Source organism: Mycteria americana, chromosome 6 (genome assembly GCF_035582795.1).
Source record: "Mycteria americana isolate JAX WOST 10 ecotype Jacksonville Zoo and Gardens chromosome 6, USCA_MyAme_1.0, whole genome shotgun sequence".
Classification (NCBI taxonomy): domain Eukaryota; kingdom Metazoa; phylum Chordata; class Aves; order Ciconiiformes; family Ciconiidae; genus Mycteria; species Mycteria americana.
This window is the reverse complement of record NC_134370.1, coordinates 31262056-31281302: the sequence shown is the minus strand read 5'-3', so window position 1 is coordinate 31281302 and position 19247 is coordinate 31262056. Positions and strand designations below refer to the sequence as shown.

Here is a 19247-nt window from a genome sequence, read left to right as displayed (position 1 = left end):
TTGGTAAGGCAGCCCATTTTTTCTTTGATAAATGATTTTCAGTTTATAGCAAACTTAGAATTTAGAAGTGGTTGCCATAAGTTCACTTCAAATTTTGAAATAGACTCATTTTGAAAAAAAAAAGAATAATGCATTTAAATAACCCTTCCACGTAGTATTTAAGTAAGAACTGCATTCCATCTCAGTGACCTTTAGTCATCGTAATAAAGTGGAGACGGGCTCTTACAACACAGGAAGCAGAGTACATCACTGAGGGTTGCCGCAGATTGAGGATGGCTGTTCAGACCTGTAATCTGGCACTGTAAAGCCAGCTGCTACAAAGGCAAGTAAACTGCTGGCACAAGGCTCTAAGATCAGTCACTAACGCAGCATTCACCCACCCGCATTTTACCAAGGAAGATCAGCCTCTGAACACAACTGCAACACAGAACTGACACGCTCTAGAAACACAAATGTCTCACACATACCCAACATGTCTCAGAGTAATGACTTTTAGATCTAACAACCTCTCTTTTGCCAGTGATGAATGGGAATAGGTTCAGAAAGACATGCTTTCTTTGCTAATTCCTTCACTCAGTTTTGATGCCATTTGGTCTGCTCTTGTAGACATCGTCATTAAGCTTCTGAACAAGTCTTTAGCACTACTGTAAGGCATTTCTTTTTACTAACTTGTACACAGGAGCTAAGCTTTAACTGAGAGGTAGTGGTTTTTGGGGTGGGTTTTTTTTTTTTTTTGTATGAATGAGCAATCTTGTAATATATTATGTATTCCCACTTCTTGCTAGTGGTCCTAACACCAAAAAGAATTACTGGAAATGTGTTTTTAATTACCACAGTTTCATTTATAGAAATAGCATGACAACATCATCTTCTTGGAAACTGAGTTGGACAAGAAGGAATTTGCCTGGGGCGGGGGTCGGGGGGGAAGCTTCCGACCACTATCAGGGAAAAAATAGAATGAAATATTTAACTGGAAAATCAAAGATTAAATGTAACTTCCATAAAAATACTAGTTAGACACTTCTATAAATTGTACAGTGGTCTCGGTATCTACGAAGTACTGGACTTCTTCCTAGACACTAACTCACCACCACTGCAATGGTGAGATAGCAGAGGAACAATTTACTTGTATCATGGTAATGGCTTTTGAGTTATAGGTCTTCATTTACTGAGTCTGAGCCTAAAATCACTGCACCATCCCACCTAGACTGGATACAGGATGGTACGTATCTACCATCACTGCCAATTCACCTTATTCCTGACTGCAGTGATGGAGTCCATCCAGAGATGGAGATCACTTTTTCCTCCTAAGCAGTACAATACATCCTCATCCATCACCATCTTGTCTAAGAAAAATGATGCCACAAAAAAAGCGAAACACAAAAAAACCCAAAACCAAACTGAACTGCAAAACCAAACAAGAACAACTGCATTTCTTAAAGCAATACATCCCTTCAGGATTTCTGAAGAACTTGTAAGAACAAGAGTAACTGATCAGATTCCTGCCCCTGCCCAAGACAATCTAAGGAAACAAAATTACAGATATGTTTGCAAATTATATTGAGCCCCAAGGGAATGAGAAGAAATACAAGCTGAGCTGAAATGCAAAAAGCTTAGTCTCCTATCATTGATGTCTCTTACAGAGATGGATTCAGAGAAAACTTGGGCTCTTAATAAAAGCTTCAGCAGACTTCTCCTATCCCATCAAATTTCTAGCTAAAAGTAAAACCATTGTTGAGTAAGTATGTGTTTTTTTCTTCCACTCCTTCCTAGTCACATAAATACAACTGAGGTGACCATAAATGTTTCGGGGGACAGACTGTGTTCATTGCATTGAAATGGTGCCCAGTGAACTGGATCATGGGACTTTAGCTCATGCAAGCTGACACAAGTAGCTGATACTAGATCAAATGATCGAACGTTCTCCTCAGACAAATGTCTCTCTGTAGGAGCTGGCAGGAAGAAGAGAAGTTGAAACTCACACCATTATAGAAATGAAGACAGCCTTAGCCCCCAAGTACCTTCGTTCAAGTTCTGGACTTCATATTACCAACTTATTTTGGCTGTGTTAAATGATCAGCATATCCACAAGGTACAGAAGAACCAGGAAGAGGCTACAGTGGCCAAGTAACAGCATTTATACCCACTCAGAAGGACAAACTCCCTCCGCTATCCCTGAAATCACCTCCTGTCAGATCAGTACAGACAAGGTTTATCTATGTTTTTAAGAAAGAGATCAATATGCAGATCAATCACAAAATCCTTCCAGAAGCCCTAGAGGCTGACAGCTGCACAGTATTTTCTGCTTTGGAGGCCTGCCAGCTGAATTACACGCCTTATCTATTCAGGAAGAAGACGAGGGAGACGCTGCCCAGACATTTGTCATTGTACCACTTCATTTCCTCATACTAAGTTTTCTGGAACTAAGCATTGGGCAACCAGACTACTTATGTTGTATGAAAGACCCGATAGCGTCTTGTATTCGATAATCTTTCTGAAAGAAGGAAAAAGCAAAGAAAGTGCTTTCCCAAGCAGCAGCCGAGAGCGAAAGAAGGACGAATCTTCTAGAGCCATAGTAAATGGCAAGAGGGACAACACCCCCCGTGCAGGCACCTGTGTTTTTCCCCACTCTAGGGGAAGAAGTGACAGATCTGCTTCCATAATGAGCTCCTCTCATCACCTCATCCCTGAGGTGTGAGCTCTGGCAGATTAGCTGTCAAAAACAGTTTCCTAAATCACATCTTGCTTGAACTAGAGGACCGGACTACCGCAAGAAGAAAATGTTTCCCTCATGCATAGCACACGTAGCATTGCATCCAATGTAAATGTTTTTGGAATGAAGCCTTGCCTCGTTTCAGTACGCTCTCTGTTTAGAAGCCTACACTTACCAGGCAAACTGGCCCCCATCACATCTAAGGCCTTAAAAGACTCGAGAGAGAACAGAAATCATGTAAGAAAAGGGGGAAGGGGACACATCTGTTATTCCATGTTACCTGCAGGAAAACAAGCTGCAGGAAGTGTTAAAAACAAGCAAAATAAATACAGCCACAAGCCCCACCTTAACAGAGCAAGGCTATCCAGAAGAGTGACCTGTGAAGAGACAGAAGAGCGAACACACAGAGCTTAGGGGCCATGGACACCACGGGGGACTCTCAGGCACGTCAGCTGCCAGCTCTGCAGTGGCTTTACTTGCAGGGCACACACTGAGGAGTGGCAGGACACTTGCTGAAAAAGCTCTGTGAAAGGTGTTTTAAACCCTGCTCCAGGACAGTCTCCTAAGTGACTATCAACTCACCATAAACTATTAGGAGAAATGATAATCTCAGTCTTGCTCTTCATTCTGGTCTTTGCTAGTTACTATATGCCAGACCCTGTCATTACTGCCTCTAATACAGTGACTACAACTACAGCCTGCAGTTTCTACACTACATACCCTTCCCCTTTGAAAACAGAGGCCAGCACACACTCCCAGAGAACTACGTTGGCTCACCATAACTAGTCTAAGTTGAGTCAATTAACTTTGTATCCTGAAAGTTCTTAATGCTCCCTGCCTTCTCACAGCTCAAAAGCTAGTGTCATTTATCTCTAAATTTAACAAGACCACTTGCTCCAATGGTTTTATTCTCCTTAGGCCACAAGCAGCTGCTTCAACGTGGTTAGAAGAAATTCTCATATACAAAATGCAGATGCTTCTTAGAATGGCATGAGCTTTGAACAAAATATTAATGAATCTTATAATATATTAGCATATCACCTCCAGAAATGATGACTCTATGAAGACTGTAATTTTAAGAGTTTATCTAGTTTCTTTTTGGCAAGTGTAAAGAGACACTCTGGAGCATGCCTTAACGGTAAGAACTCAAACTACTTTTTTCAGGATTTTGAGACACATCCTTTGTGGCTTTTGAACGTGAAGTGTTAGTAATGCAAATCTAAGGATGCGTCCCTTATTCCCCTGGATGATTCAGAAATACTTACCTCTGCACTCATTTTCTTTCCCAGCCCCCAACTCACCTTGGCAAACAGCAACAGCCTTTTTGCAACTGCAAAGACATAATACAATGCTTGCTGCTCCTTTAATAAAATCAATGCCTTAAAAAAGGCTTGTACAAATGCCTCAAACTTCCAACTGACAGATTCTAGTCACAGGTTAGCAGGCTATATAGTAATCCGTGTTTTCATTCCATCTCCTGTCTCCAACCACTCCCCGACACAATTCTGTCTTACAATTTTGTATATTCTTTGACCTTATTTGTTAAAAGATTTTTCCTTCTTCTGGGCGATTCTGAAGATGACCCTAGTTCATTGCTTCTGGTCTTCCATTTCCAGTTTGCTCAAGAACATTTTCTGCCTTCCCACTTCTCCCACTGTATCTTAGGTGGCATTTACAATGAACTTTAGCTAATTCCCTGAACCACAGGTGGAACCTGAGGAGGAAGGAGCTCTTAGCTTTTTAATCCCCATGCCTCCTGGAAATACTACGCTTTTCAGCTGGCTTTTGGTGGAGCTCTTTGTCTCCGTTGTACTTACACACTCTGTGCCAAGGAAAGTACTACTCCCACCCAACACCCATGTCTGCCCCATTGCCCCAGTTAGGTGCCACCAACACACACAGCGCAATGTGAAAGGGCCCGGGAGCAAAAGATCAACCATGTTGCTCTTGAAGCAATTCTTGCTGCCCTGGACTACCTGACTAACCAACCTGGAAACATGGCACACATCTTTGTCCACCTTTATCGGTATGAGCTACCAGTGTGATTGAATCCACTGCAGCCACCAAACTGTAGATTCTCAATTTTACTGTCTGTAAAACAAAACAAGAAACAGAAAACTTTGTCCACCTCACCCCCACTTTCTTCCTTTGCAATTCATGGATGCAACTATAGTCCAAGTGAATAGTGTCCTTGACAGACTTGTTTCAGTTAACTGATGAAATAGACTCTCAAGTGCCACTACTGTGTGATTACTAAACAGACTTTTACATCTCAAGCCTAAAAAAGGCCATAACTTGACCATCCAGCCCAACCTTCTGCATAATTTCTACCAAAATGGTGCTCCCAGTAACCACTGCACTATAGCATGAGATCCAAAATTCACTTGAAGACTTCAAGAGAACCAACCACAACCCCCAATAACCTGTGGCAAGTTTTGAAATTTTCCCCCGTGAACTGTGTTCTTGGGTTCTACCCTATTTTATCATGATGCTAATACAGTCTTGTTTCTGGCTAATGAAACTTACGATTCCCTTTATTTTCCTGCCATGCTTACACACAAATATGTATTTCTCCTGTATTTGTTGTCAGTTAAATGGCTGCTTAAGCTTCTTCTCACTAAAGAATACTAAAGTCTTACTCTAAAACATGAAAACTGTGTTTTCCTTAAACACGAGTTTATTTACTTGAAAGAGGAAACCATGAAAATACCTGATCTTGCTTGCTTTTGTGACTGATTTCTCTCACTCCCCTTAAAGCTTAAAAGTAGTTATTTAAAAACATCCAGCAAAATTCTGTAATAAGTGTCTTTAGTAAAAGTCAGTAAGGGAATACAATTATGTATAACCCTCTTCAACCTGACCCAACAATGAATCAAAAGAGGAAAAAAAGAAATTCTTATGACTTTATAACCGTCAAAAATGTCATGAACAAGAGCCCCCTAAGGAGAGGGCAAAATAAAGTCAGCGAAATAAATTAAGTAACATTCCCTATTCAAGAAAAAAAATTAAGCTTTAGTCCCCAGCTAGTTTTGGATTTCTCTGACTTTATACCCTGCTGATGATAACCATTTTCCCTTCCTAGTTTACAGAAGTGTGTAAAACAGGGCATTAAGAATTAGAGGGTCTAACCACAGTGTTGATCAGCTTTTACAGATCTGAAATTTAGGATATAAAGCATCTAATTTCCTTCTGAAAGTGTTCAGTGTTTAGGGGGAGACAAAAAAAAATTCTTCCTCAGCTGTATTTGGTCTCAAAGCTGCTGAGCAAGACATACTTAATGGACCTTAATACCTACTTAAAAGAATCTCAAGTTTTACAATTAGACCTCTCAATTGAGGAAAAAAAACCCCAAAATACCTTACAGTAACATCACCCTAATAAGTTCTATTGATACATCTAAACAATTTTTTTAGTTCTAGAAAGTTTTCAAGTTGTCCATTTGCATTCCAAGAGTAGCCTGACAGTAAGCCAGCACAAGCTTTCAGACAGATGCTCTCCCTGAAAAAATGGGCACCTGTTCTTGTGTCTGTCAAACTACCACATTTTAGATTTTCATCCCTCCCCAAATTAGAGCTGTCTTAATTAAGATAAATCTTAATTCTTCACTTAGGACTTCAAATGTAAAGGATCAACTCTTAATCTTGTTGTCTTTCTGGAGACCCACACTAGACAGCACTAACAGAGTATTTTCCTACTGATACAATCTCACCCAGAAGAGTCAAGCCACATCTTTCCAGAAGACTGAGCACAAATGAGTGCTCATGCTTCCCGAGACACTATTTGGCCTGTTTTTTCTTAAAAGGTTATTAGTCCTTCCTGTTGGTCTCACTTTCCATGGAAACACCTCCCTTAAGTAGGGTGTTGCGTTCTGCACCTTACTGTTTCAAACAATCCAGGATCCCTCTCTTGGTTCACAGTCAACCTCTAAAACTTTGTCCTCAGAATCTAGACAAAAGCAGTTTTGCCTGAGTTTTATTACAGGCACAAGTATTAGAATTTTGTTGTAAGACAGCTCTCTGTAGATTTCAGAATTTGAGGACAAACACAGTGCTGTCTTCAGCAACAGCATGTAGAAATTGATTAAGCATATGAAATTGCTTAAAAAAGATAAAATCCTCTCAACAGGCTACTTAGACTTTACACAGTCCAGAGATTTCTTCCATCTAAATACTTGATTTTCCTTCAGCTGTAATCGTGCCAGGAACTAGATTGTGCCATATAACCTTTGGGCACAAAGGAGTTCCAACAAGGTTCTTCACAATCCACTGTTTCTTCCCTATGATTGAAGAGACTAAACATACTACAGTATCTGACAGACATAAAAGCAGCACTGGCTGTAGTCAGCAGCCAACAGGTTACACTAACAGAACCACTTGAAGCAAGTGTAGATCAGCATCTTTCATCTGGGAAACATCCCCAAAAAGACGCTAGCCAGTGAAACTGGAAATCGTCTTTGCAGATTTTGAGGAATACGCACTCTCTTACAAAGGAAATTGTAGACAAAAAAATATTTATAGTACTCTTCATTGCGTTATTAGTGCAGGGGTACTAAAATATTTCTATTAACACAGGGAAGTGAGAGTAGTCAACTTGTGAGGCTAGAATTTTATTGTTCTGTAAGTCCATACATAAACATAGCATATTTACCAGAAATTGAAAGTCTGAGTTGTTGACATTAGCTCAAAACTTTCTTGTGCCCAAGAACTCACCTTTTATTCCAACATATAGCAATAGAATTTCGTAAGCATAAATTTCTTAACGTTAAATCAATTTCACTGATAGGGAATATTTCTTTTAGACCAAGCTGAACACACCAATTTGGAGAAGAGTTAGAAACAGACTAAAGCATACAACAGTATGGTAAATTTATGATACTTGAGTTTACAGCAGGCCATCCTCAATTCCCTCTTTCAGTGCCAATTGTACAAGCTTGTAAGAGATGAGCACTAGGAGCTCTTCTGAAGGATGGGGCTTCATCTGCAATACTGAAGTTTAGTCACTGGAAGAAAGGCACACCTCTACTGCTATTCAACAGTTTGATAAATCTAGTATCAAAAGAACCTAGGCATTATATCCCGTGAACATTAAAGCAAGGAGTTCTCACGTGTACTCCAGAAAGAGACTGAAGTTCATATAGGACAAATGCCGCATAGTTTCTTCATCTTGTCTCCTTTACACTTATTGGTCACCTCACCTGTCAAATCCAATGCATTTCTGACAATTGCTTAAACCTTCCTGAAATTTCTGCCCAGGTAGAAGTCATTACTGCATTTAGTGCCATATCCAATTTGTTCAGTTCTTCTTAATGTGTCACCAAAATACCATTTATACAATTTTAACTGAAAATGGATGCATCTCAACAGCATTTCATGAAGTAGCTTGTGTTTCTATCTGCATATGGGATATCAGTTTAGAAATTACTTCCCTTACTAAGCAGTAACAGTAAAAAAAAGAATGTAAGAGTTGAACTGCTGTCAAACCCATTAAAAAGCAGATAGACTATTTTACTCATATATTAAAAATAATTTACTTTCCCAAAATAATGTACAATTAGAAGCAGTTCACACTATTTTAAACACAGAGCTGGAAGGTGTTTGAAGAAAAACTATCAAGTCTGAATTACATTGCACTGAAACGATATGCTGAAATGCTTTGAACTTCTGACTTGCAGCAAAACTGGTTGTAACCATGAATTTTTATTTAGTATGTGCACTAGGTAGGCTGTCAGACAGCTGCAAAGAGGAGTCTTGGTTTACTTTCTCCTGCCACCTCCACCACCCGCAAGCATGGTGGCCACCCGAATGAAGATGTTCAGTGTATCTGTGTAGATACCCATGCACCTAGGAAACAGGAAATTGAAGTTAATACTGTTGAACACAAGTAGTATTTGGTGTTTCACACCATTATACTTCATTTTTAAAAGCCTTCATGAAGCATCTGTAACAAAACCCAACTATGATTGTCCTCAGTGCTTGATATGTCAAAAAACCCCTCTTTTTTTGTTCTACCATCTCTGCTGGCAGGAACTATTTACAGAAGTCTTAACAGACAGCATACTGTTCTCATACAGTAGCTCTCTGCTTGTATGCTGTACTTTTATCTGTTTATCTCCAAGGATTTTGAAGAAGGTCAATATTATTCTATTTCAAGTATAAGAAACCAAAATCAAGGAGGTAAACAATTCACCTAAGATCAGACAGACAACATTTACAAGCAAGTTACTTGTTAGTCAGACTTGGTCTTTACTGAGAATCAGTTAATCCTTCTTTCCCTATCTATCACGCTGTTGAAGCTTTTTTATTTAGTGACAAAGACTAGTGAATATTAAGTGACTATGAAAGAATTAACATTTTTTGTCTCAGCTGATACTGACAGATATTTTCAGAAAGCAGCTATAAAGTCTCCCAGCAATGCTTTAGAAAACAAAAATACTTTTTAGGAAGTACTGCTGGAAGCATGTGACACCACACATTCAACCCTGTTTCTCTCATTTCAGGCAGACGGTTTCAGTTTTAACTCCACTAGCTATTTTCACATTGTATTTTTAAACCCTGTGATTCTTCGCATTTAACAGCAATACACTTTTGAATGGTAAACAAAAGGTCTGGCTGTTTTTAAAACATACTTCAATATAGCTTGAAGCAAATTCTTACACAGACATCAAGATCAGCTGTGTTAACACAGAATACTTACGCGTTGATTGGATCATATTTTGTTACTCCATAATACGGAATAGTTTCTGCACGCTTGATAACATGCTGTGTATCGTAGAGCAGGAACATACCAAACAGTACCAGTCCACCATAAACAGCTACCGAATACAAGCCCGCACCAAAAGCAGAAGTAGGAGGCAAGAACATGGATCCTGGAGGGGAATGTACAACAGTGTTAAAGAAAGCTACTCTGTGCATCTGCTACTCTGAGTCGGGTCAAACTTCAGTTACTGTAGGTGCATGTTTTTCAATGAATATTCAATTCTGAATTCGTGGTGCATTTTGATACCAAGAGCTTTAACACATGAGCTGAAGATGTCACATATACAACCTGATCCAATAATTGTGAACACCCTAGGGAATAGCATACTTTTCCTCACATGAAAGTACCTCTGTCCCTAGGACTGCAACAATGCCTAGAAACACATAAGGGAGAAGAACAAGTGGATCAAGAACTATGATCACGTTTACTGGCTTCCCTAGTTATTGGCAGTAACAAAAAATACAAGCCAGCACTATCAGCCATTTGTCAGATTAACACTTGCCAGCACTGTAACCTCACGTTTGTTTTCAAGAACAAATTTAACAGAGTATTTTCTGCTGTGCTAGAGTTGCAAGGGCTATTTACAGCAAATCTTAACTAGACAGACCAGTCTGCAATTAAATGTGAGCTGCATCTTAGCAGCTTAAGTTTATAACCTACTTTATCTGACAGTATTAAAACATTATTTTACCAATTGAAGAGGCAAGAACAAAGCCTAAGCCTATTCCAAGTGGTCCTCCCATGTTCAGAAATTTTTCACTCGGAGCACACATGGCCACAGTGGAGAGCCCTCCGACGATTCCAGCAGTATACCAGGCAGCTCTGATCAGCAAAGGACCACCCAAGAAAGCAAGAGGAGCCACCACTGCACCCATGACACCTATCCAAAGGAAAAAAACCCACACCAATCATAAGATTTGGAACAGTTCTGGTAGAAACACCACCTGCCAAAACAATTTTTTTTTTTCCCAGTGAGATAACATGGCTTAAACTAATCTACTTACACAACAAAATACCAACACACTTGATTGTGCACCTATCTAGAAGGGAGCACAATAAATTAGCAACCTTAAATTCTGTGACCTTTTATCTACCTCTGGAGAGTATTTCAAGGAGCTGGTCTTTGGAAGAAAGACTAACAAAAGCCAACATATTGATCTGTTCAAAACAGAGCTGGTAACAGATACTTAGCATAGACTAATCAACTACATAATTAGCCACAGGAGCACTCAACATTGAAAAGCAAGACAAATTTCTGCTACAGTAATTATTTAGACAAACAAGTCAGACTTTTTGCTAGAGTCTTGTATGAAACCTCTATCTAGTCCATTAATATCACATTAAGTTGTTTAACTTAATAACAATCACTAAAATAAACACAATTTCTTCTTGGTAGAAACGTTAGCTCTTGAGAGGCAAATATGATTCCAGTGCCCAAGATCCACATGTCTTTCCTGAACCATAAATTATTTCTGGCAAAACAGTTGTGAAAAATGATAGCCATTGTATTTGAAGTAGGTATCATTAGTGAGAAACTTATCTGTACTCACAGCTTACGTACCTGATAGGAACACGTACCTAAGAAGCTGCAGTTTAATACTAAAAATCTCATTTTTCTCGTCAAGTTTTCAAATACTTTCCTATCCTGTACAGCTGAAGAATGGTAAGCGTAGGCAATAGTGCTTACAGAAGCTATAGTGCCAGAAAGCAGTCACAAAACCAAAACAGCTATGAAACCAATTAGTTCTAGCCAATGTAGCATACACACATCTCAAGTTTAATTTGAGCATGACTTTTAGAAGATTATGAAAAATACAGAGTTCTGTTAAGGACACATAAGAAATATTCCTGACGTTCAGGTGTTCTAATTGCTCTCTGAAAAATCTTAACTCTCCTACAGCAGTATATAAAAATTTACCTTAAAGTCAAAGTTTTGTTAAAGTAAGAATCTGGTCACACTGAAGCACAGACATCTCTACAATGAACACTAAAATCACATACCCGAATGCATCATCCAAGCCAAATGCTTAGCTCCTGGACTATTTTCATAGGATATGGACCTGACCAACATTCCAGCACCAATCATAGCTGCAAAAGTTGCACCTATTGCCTGTAAAAACAGTATTACAGAGCTCAAGTTAGCATTAGGACATTCGGTCTCTGTTCTAACCTCCTACTCTAAAAGTCAATAGTGTAATTCTCAAAACACCAACCTAATTCATAACTGGAACATTTATCAATTTTATTCCTGTAAGGTTACAGTCAAATCTTTGCAGATCCTAGCTTGCAGTAATTCCCATTTTACTTTTACTCAGTCTTCTAGGAATCCAAGTTTAGAAGTAAGATGGCAACAAATCTCTTAGTTGTGTAAGAGAAGGAAAACATATGGTTCCGCCCCTCACTCTAATCCTCATTAAGGTACCTGAAATGTTACCCGTACTTTTTTCTTGTACATTTCTCCACCCAAAGCCAATACTCGGTTCACATGCTTTTGCTACCAATGATTTTTAAACCTCATTGCCTCCTTTTACTGATGATTCCAAGCAGAAACATCCAGCAGGTAGCAAACTAGTCAGAAATGTACAACTTTGGTTCATCACCAAGGATGCATTATTAAATTAATCTCTATAAAATTATGTAGGTGTTGGCATTTAACTATTATCGTTCCACTCCACTTAACGCACTGAATATGTACTAAGCAGATGCATTTTGTTAGCAGTTTGCCTGGATGATTTGCCTACCAGTATTGTTTCAGCCTTGGCAAACAGGAGGCAGCTTTCAAAGAGCTATACAGAAGAACACAGGGAGGAGTAAGAATGTATAGGGACCTCAGTTACCATTTTTAGAAAGCGACAGAAATAGTGTCATTAGCCTCAGATGGCTGTTTGTAACAGGTTCTTACTTGCATATAGCTGGTAAGGATAGCATAGCGTTTTTTTATGTAGTTTATCTTTGACAAACTATCAAAGCAGTATAGAAGGTGCATGCCAGCATGTAATTAGAATCACCAAATCTTAAATCATAAAGTATCATTACAATACTTAAGTAGTCTTTATGGATAAGGACACTAGTCTAAGTGAAGTTTTGCCTTACTTTTCACCAAGTAGTTTACATCTCACATTTTTTGTATCAACCATCACATTTGGGGTCTTTTCTCAGTAAACATTTTTATTTTTATAACATAATCTTACCAGCCAGGAGCCTCTTGTCATAAGGCTCATGAGTGCTGGAGATCTGCTTACTGCTACAGCAGACAGTGCCGTCAAGCCAATGCTTCCCGCAAAGTACATGTAAGTAGAGCGAATTCTGTCTTTCACATACTGTGGCCAAATACTGAAAAATAAGCAGTCATACATAGCTGTGCAATTACCAGTATCAGAATGAAGACCAACTAAAAACACAAGTTGTTAAGTGTATTAACAGCTATAGATATAAGGGAGGTTTCATAATCATGGTGTGGTCTAGCAACTTCTGCCATGAGTTTACCTTATAACAGGGGGCTGAACTTTTAAATCTTGCTGGTCTAATGTAACATAACTCTCTAGAAACACTGAAAATTACAAATAACACTAATTATAGTTCAATTCTAAGGAGGAAGCATACATGGGAAACAGAGTAACAAATGCTTTTTAACTATGGAAAAATAGAGAATGGTGTATATATAACAGACTGGTTTAGGGAGAAATGTCTGCAGAATGTGTACTGGGCACTAAGTAGCCTGCTGAGCAGCTCACAAATTGCTGAGTCACCGTGCACATGATTATCTGCCATCAAAAGACACAAACTTCATTTTGAGAGCTCTAACAGCAATAGACCTAGACTTGAATGAGTTTCTGCAGCATGATTTGGTCATACTATGGACAGGAAGCTTTCCCTGCTAATACCAAACTTAAACACAGTACACACATTTTCTCCCATTTTACTCTTTTGACCCATTACTTCAAGGCTCGTGGAGAAAAAAATACAGACAGCTGTATGAATGAAAAGCTTCTCATAGATACAACTAGCGAACATTCAATATGAATGCTGATGGTCACTTCCAAATATAAATGAAGAGTAAGTAAAGCAAAATGTCTCCAGCACTCATTTCTCCCAAGCCCATGCTTATCACTAACCATCTTTTAAGTCTAAGTAACTATATGGTTTTGCTATCACAGTCAGGTTTTTGTTGGCCAAAAAGCAATACACCAAAGTTTTAAGCAAAACGTATTTATTAGAGCAGGGCTTACATCAAGGTAAGTGGTGTGTTCAAAGGAGACTCTCTTTCCAACATGCTGTATTAAGATTTAATGAACAGTCTCATAGGAACACCAGGCAAAGTGGTCTTAACAATATGTTTTACAGAAGACTAACCATAAATTACCTGTGGCACACCTCATAAGACATATTTATATACTCTTCACAAATAAATTTCAAATTTAGCAAAATGAAGGAACTCACTTAAGTCAATATCTATTTAAGCTTGGATAATTCAAATTTTGCTTTCCGTTATATGCTTTAAAATCTTGCAGAGGCAAGGGCTTTCTGTTCAGAGCTTAAAAAAAAAAATGTAAGCTATGTGTACACTGGGTGATACCAGCTAAAGAAGGGATGGATATAAAGAGGAAGGAGATTCACTTGACGTACTCTTTACTTAAAACTGTAAGCCATCTTACTTACACAGCTCTTTCAATAGCTCCAATCTCACTGGACATGCCCATTCCATAGTAACAGAGGGCCCCCAGGCCAACAGCAGCCCCTCCAGCAACAATAAATTTCCCCAGGCGATCAGCTGTATAAAGAAAAAAATCCACACTCTCATGAATGTTTTTTCTCAGATAGTTAACATCATCCTCACATGAGTTTTGTTGTATGTCTAATAGCTGATTCATGTCAGGCTTCTTTCTTAAAGCTCCACTTAACTTCAAGTCACTGCGTTACCAGTTCTCATTGAGCTACATGTGAACAACTCTGTCTTCAGCCTACCAACACAATATAGCTTCATAAAACAGAGTAAGAAATAAGAGACCAGCTAGTAACATGCCAGGTTTACTGACCTTCATTACAGTGACAGGAATTCCAACACAAAACCAGTTAACAGGTTCTCCAACAGAAGAGTTCACCTGTCTGCTGATTTAGTATACCATTTCACTAATCAACTCACTATAAACCAGGAGAAAAACTAGCCATTGTGTCCTTTCCTCTCATTCATCTGCCCTTAATGCTTGCTCCTTCAAGAGCTCTTTGGTAGCAATTAGATCCAAATCAGTTTAAAAAAGGATTTCCAAAACTCACAGGCAACAACACATGACATACTACCAGTTTCTACTGTCTGACTTTTAGACATGCTGCCAGACACACTGGCAGTATGTCTAAAAATCAGACAGTAGAAACTGGTAGTATATCTGATAAACATATCAGATTACTGCTACAAATATAAATATCAATCATAAAATATTGTTATAACTGAAGTAAGAGCAGCTGAGACCAAATACCTTCAGTTGTATAATTCTAAGGCTACACTTTTTTCTAACATGTTACAGCCAAGACACTGTCTGGCCAATCTACATGTGTTCCATTTGTCAGTTCAATACTATTACAGCACATTTACAAGTCTGTTCTGCTGAACACTATCAAAAAATCCCTTTGTAATCCACTGAAATTACGATCCACACTAGATGTACTACAGTCATGTAAGGCATTGCTTACTGTGCTTGCTAGTACCATAAACTTTTTCTGCAAACTGTACACATTGTAGAAAAATCTTTCCTTTAAACAGTATACAAAGTAGATGTAGCAAAGCAAGAGTTAGCATATTTCTTTTTAATATCTGCAACCAAGTCTCCATTAAAAGACAATAATTTTTGACTTCACAGTTCTCAACAGCATCTTAAAGTAGAGACAGCAAGAAATTTCTCTATACTGTGACATATTTGCAGCTTTAAACTTCACAAGAAAAGACAAGCAGAGAAACTGCCTCCAGTCCTTTGAGGGAGACCACTAAGCAAACTTTCATATGTAACAATATTCTCAGTCTCTTTAATGGTTTGAAGGAAACCAATTCCTTCGAGGAAGTTTTAAATTCGGCTTCAAAGATTCTCAGTATTTAAAGCAGAGCTACTCTACCTTTAAGTGCCGTTTCTGCAGATGGCTCAAATGCTGCTTCTTTAATTTCCTGGCCAATTTTTCCACGCCTCACACCCGTTCTTACTCTGGTGGCATAACACTGTTAGATTCAGAAATAACATAAGAAAGATTCAAGGAAATAAAACAGAAGACATTTCTTATCAATGTACTTGCTACACTTAGAATTGCTACATAGTCTCTTATTTAGCTATGCTTACCTCCCAAAGACATGAAGCAACTGTGCTCAAGGAAAAAAACTGAACATTAAAGTTTAGGAAGCTTTGTGAATAACATTCATACATTCTAGAAGTACAGAACCAATGCAGTGAATTTCAGAAGCTGAAGTTCAGTTTGCATTTCTTCTAAACAGGGGCATAAGGCTTTTTTTCAAAATATAAAAACATACTCTTTACTTCTTTATTTTGTAAAAAAATTATTTCAGTTTCTATGTAAAAACACTCTTTATGTAAACACTTATGTAAAAAAATATTCTTCCACAATACTTATACTTTACAGACACTAAATTTGGAAAAGCAGCATGAATTATTTGCTTTCAACTCTAGACTTGATTTAGAGAACAAACCTTGAGTGAAGGCCTATAAACTTAAAGATTTTTAAGGCTGACAAGCTCCAAATAAATACAGCATGCTGCTCAAAGTCTTAGTAAGCTGCAAGAGCAACACAGAATAAACTCTTATTTATGTTCAGAAACAACTTCTGAAGTTTCCTTACCATTTTTTCCAGGAATTTCTGAATTATTATACAGGCACCTGAGCAACCAAGGGCTCACTCAAAGCTGTGAGTTTGTTTTAACACTAAAACCCAAAATCTACAACCAATACTATCATCAGCCATTAGAGCAATAAAATTCAGGCAGTTTACCATAGCACTTCAGTTTTGTTGTGTTTTGCATCTAAGGAAATCTAGCCCTACACTGTAATTGTGTAGCACACACCACAGAAATAAAAACACCACACAAAAAAAAAAATCCAACAAGACACACACACACCCCACAACCCCAACATACCTACAAACTTAGGATGCTTAAAACAGTTTTCTAAGGCTTAAGAAGAAAACACAAAGGAGGTGAAGAATACGCCATGGGCACTTCCACCAAGATGATGACAAAAGAGCAATGCCTCCTAACAGTTGTGTTACCCAGGCAGAAAGCAAAAATGAAACATCTTCTCTCAATGAAGAATAAACAGACAGTGTCTTAAACTAATGACAGCCCAGTTTCTAAAACTGCTGGTAAGACCCAGATAGCCCTGCCATAGTTCAGAAATTGCTCTAACGTGATCTACAGCTCTAAACACATATTGGGACTAAAGTCTTTGAAAAGAAAGTTTTTACTTCAATATTATAGTTAAAACTCTTAAGAGACAGGGAGCTAGGAGAAGGTCACACAAGAATTTCTGCTCCTCCCACCTTACATAGTGAGGCTTGTTCATCACTACCTACCTCCTTTAAGTTCTTTTTTCCAATAATTTCATTGAGGAAATAGTCATTGGAACAGAAGACATTATTTCAACTGCTCTTAAAAACTTTTTTTTTTGATTCAGTAACGCTCTTTCAGTAAATTAGAGCAGGCACCTCAAACAAGCAGAAGGCTCATGATCATTCAAAACAGGTTCTCCATGCAAGGCGATTCTTTTGGCAAAATACTTAATCCTTTAAAATATCAGCAGTCAGAACCATTAGAAAGAGAATTACCTTACCTGGTTAGGCTGCCACAGCCTGTAGGCTTTTATATTGGAGTTCCTCAAAGCTGGGGAAGCCTGAGTAATGGTGGGGCGGATAGTGTGGCATGATAATGCCCTCAGGCATACCAGCCTTGCAGCCAGCATGGTTGCTTAGATAATTTAATGCACTGTGTTCCTGCAAGTGCACGAGAAAATATGCTTTACTATTTTGTTACGTGGTTTTCAGACAACAAGGTACACTTACTACTTATTCTCAACTACACTACAGCCTATAATAAAAATGGTACCATCACTAGAGTACTGTAGTAAGAGCCAGAACCTTCTTAAATATGCAGTTCTATCTATGTTTGTCTCCCATTTCCATCAGAGACTTCTCTCTCACAACTTACCTGACAACAGAAGAACATACCGCTTTCTCATACATATCAATTACATCAAGACCCTTTACGTACTTATGTTTAAATTACTTTGGTAACTAACTTTCATTTTGAGACATAACACTGCATGAGCACTCTGCCCTCCACATAAATGTTCAAAAAGGTGCTCCAAATTTACATAAACTTCAGCTAAGTATAAACCCAAATGAATAAATAGCATAACATATGTGGCAGAAAAAGTTTTAGAGAGGTTTTAAACTATTCTTTGAAGAATTAGTTAAGTTTATGGACACGGCATTCAGTCAAGGTCACAGCCGAGAACACAAGTTCACGTCATCTTGTGCAGTTTTGACCAGAAGATGATGACACCAATTGACGGCATAAGCAGACAGCAGCCTATGCATTCTATAGGTAGTACTAAAACTGCTAGCTTACTTCCACAAATAGTGCACACGTTACACATAAAACCCTCGTGTCCTTGTAGTTACACATACTTTAATTATGACTATATACAACCTCTGATACCACAAGACACCCCAACTACAAATACATTTTTTCAAACAACTGTTTATAGCTTACATGTACAGTGTCCAATATAATTTAAAAGCATTCCAAATAAAGGTAACTTTAAACATGCATGAGAAACAAGCACCCGCAGCATTGGACAGCCAGCATTAACCACAAAGAAGTAAAAGTGAGAAGATAATCCTGCTGCTAGAAGAAGTCACTTTGCTTTGAAAATCAGTTATGAAATCCTGCTTTTATCAGTGGAAGCACTTTCAGAGACACATCCTGTTTCCACTACTAAACTCCACTCTTCCACTGGGATGATACAGTTCGCAGGAACTTACAGTGGCAAGTCTATGATCCTGAGTTTTATTTTGTTGAAACCGATATTCAAAGCAAGACACCTTCAAGCATTAGATTAACAAAAAGGACGAACGACAGCCGACTGTTAACGAGAAAACACAACACCATCAACGTTCCAGCATATTAACTGGCAAATACAGCAGTAAGGAAACACTGCGAAGTCACTGCTGCACCAAAGCATGAGGAAACCCATTCCAGCTTAGGCAGGGCAGCGAGAACGCCTGAAGGGGCAGGGAGGCGGCCAGCCCCCGCCTCAGGCCTAGGCCTGAGCCGGGCCGCGGCCCTCACTCGCTTTCGGCCGGGCCTGGACCCTGTTCTCGCCCCCCGGGGGCCCGCCGCTGCGCCCCAGCATGGCACCCGCAGCCCCGGCCGCCCCGTCCCGCAGCCACCCCACGCCTGTCCCCGCGCACCTGCGTGGGTGCTTCTTGCCCGCTCACCCCGACCGACCCCGCTCCGGCACCGCACGCGCAAACCCGGAACGACGCCTCAGGAGCAGAAGTGACGTCAGGCTGCTCCGCGCGCTCTCGGTGACTGGCTCGCTCACCCCACGTGACTCCAGAGCATGCAAGCGCCATTGGCTCGAGGAGGCCGGGTGAAGTGACGCCCTGCAGTCCCCGGGACGGGCGCGGAAGCCATCTTTAATAAGGGCAGGGAAGCTTCTGGAAGCCACCTCAAGCCGGGCTCTGCCTTACGCAACTCTGCATGTCGCAGACCGTAAATCAG

The 19247-nt window shown here is 39.3% G+C and overlaps 1 protein-coding gene across 1 annotated transcript; it reads right to left on the bottom strand.

Annotated features, from left to right (window-relative positions):
* Nucleotides 1-7298: 7298 nt before the first annotated feature.
* On the bottom strand, nt 7299-19015 carry GHITM (growth hormone inducible transmembrane protein). The gene is made up of 9 exons (XM_075505216.1): nt 18935-19015; nt 17293-17452; nt 15575-15674; nt 14129-14240; nt 12661-12802; nt 11471-11579; nt 10161-10349; nt 9407-9578; nt 7299-8553 (listed from the first exon to the last, which is right to left on the bottom strand). The coding sequence occupies exons 2-9, from the start codon at nt 17419-17421 to the stop codon at nt 8466-8468; spliced, it is 1041 nt and encodes a 346-aa protein (XP_075361331.1). The 5' UTR covers nt 17422-17452; nt 18935-19015; the 3' UTR covers nt 7299-8465.
* Nucleotides 19016-19247: the final 232 nt, after the last annotated feature.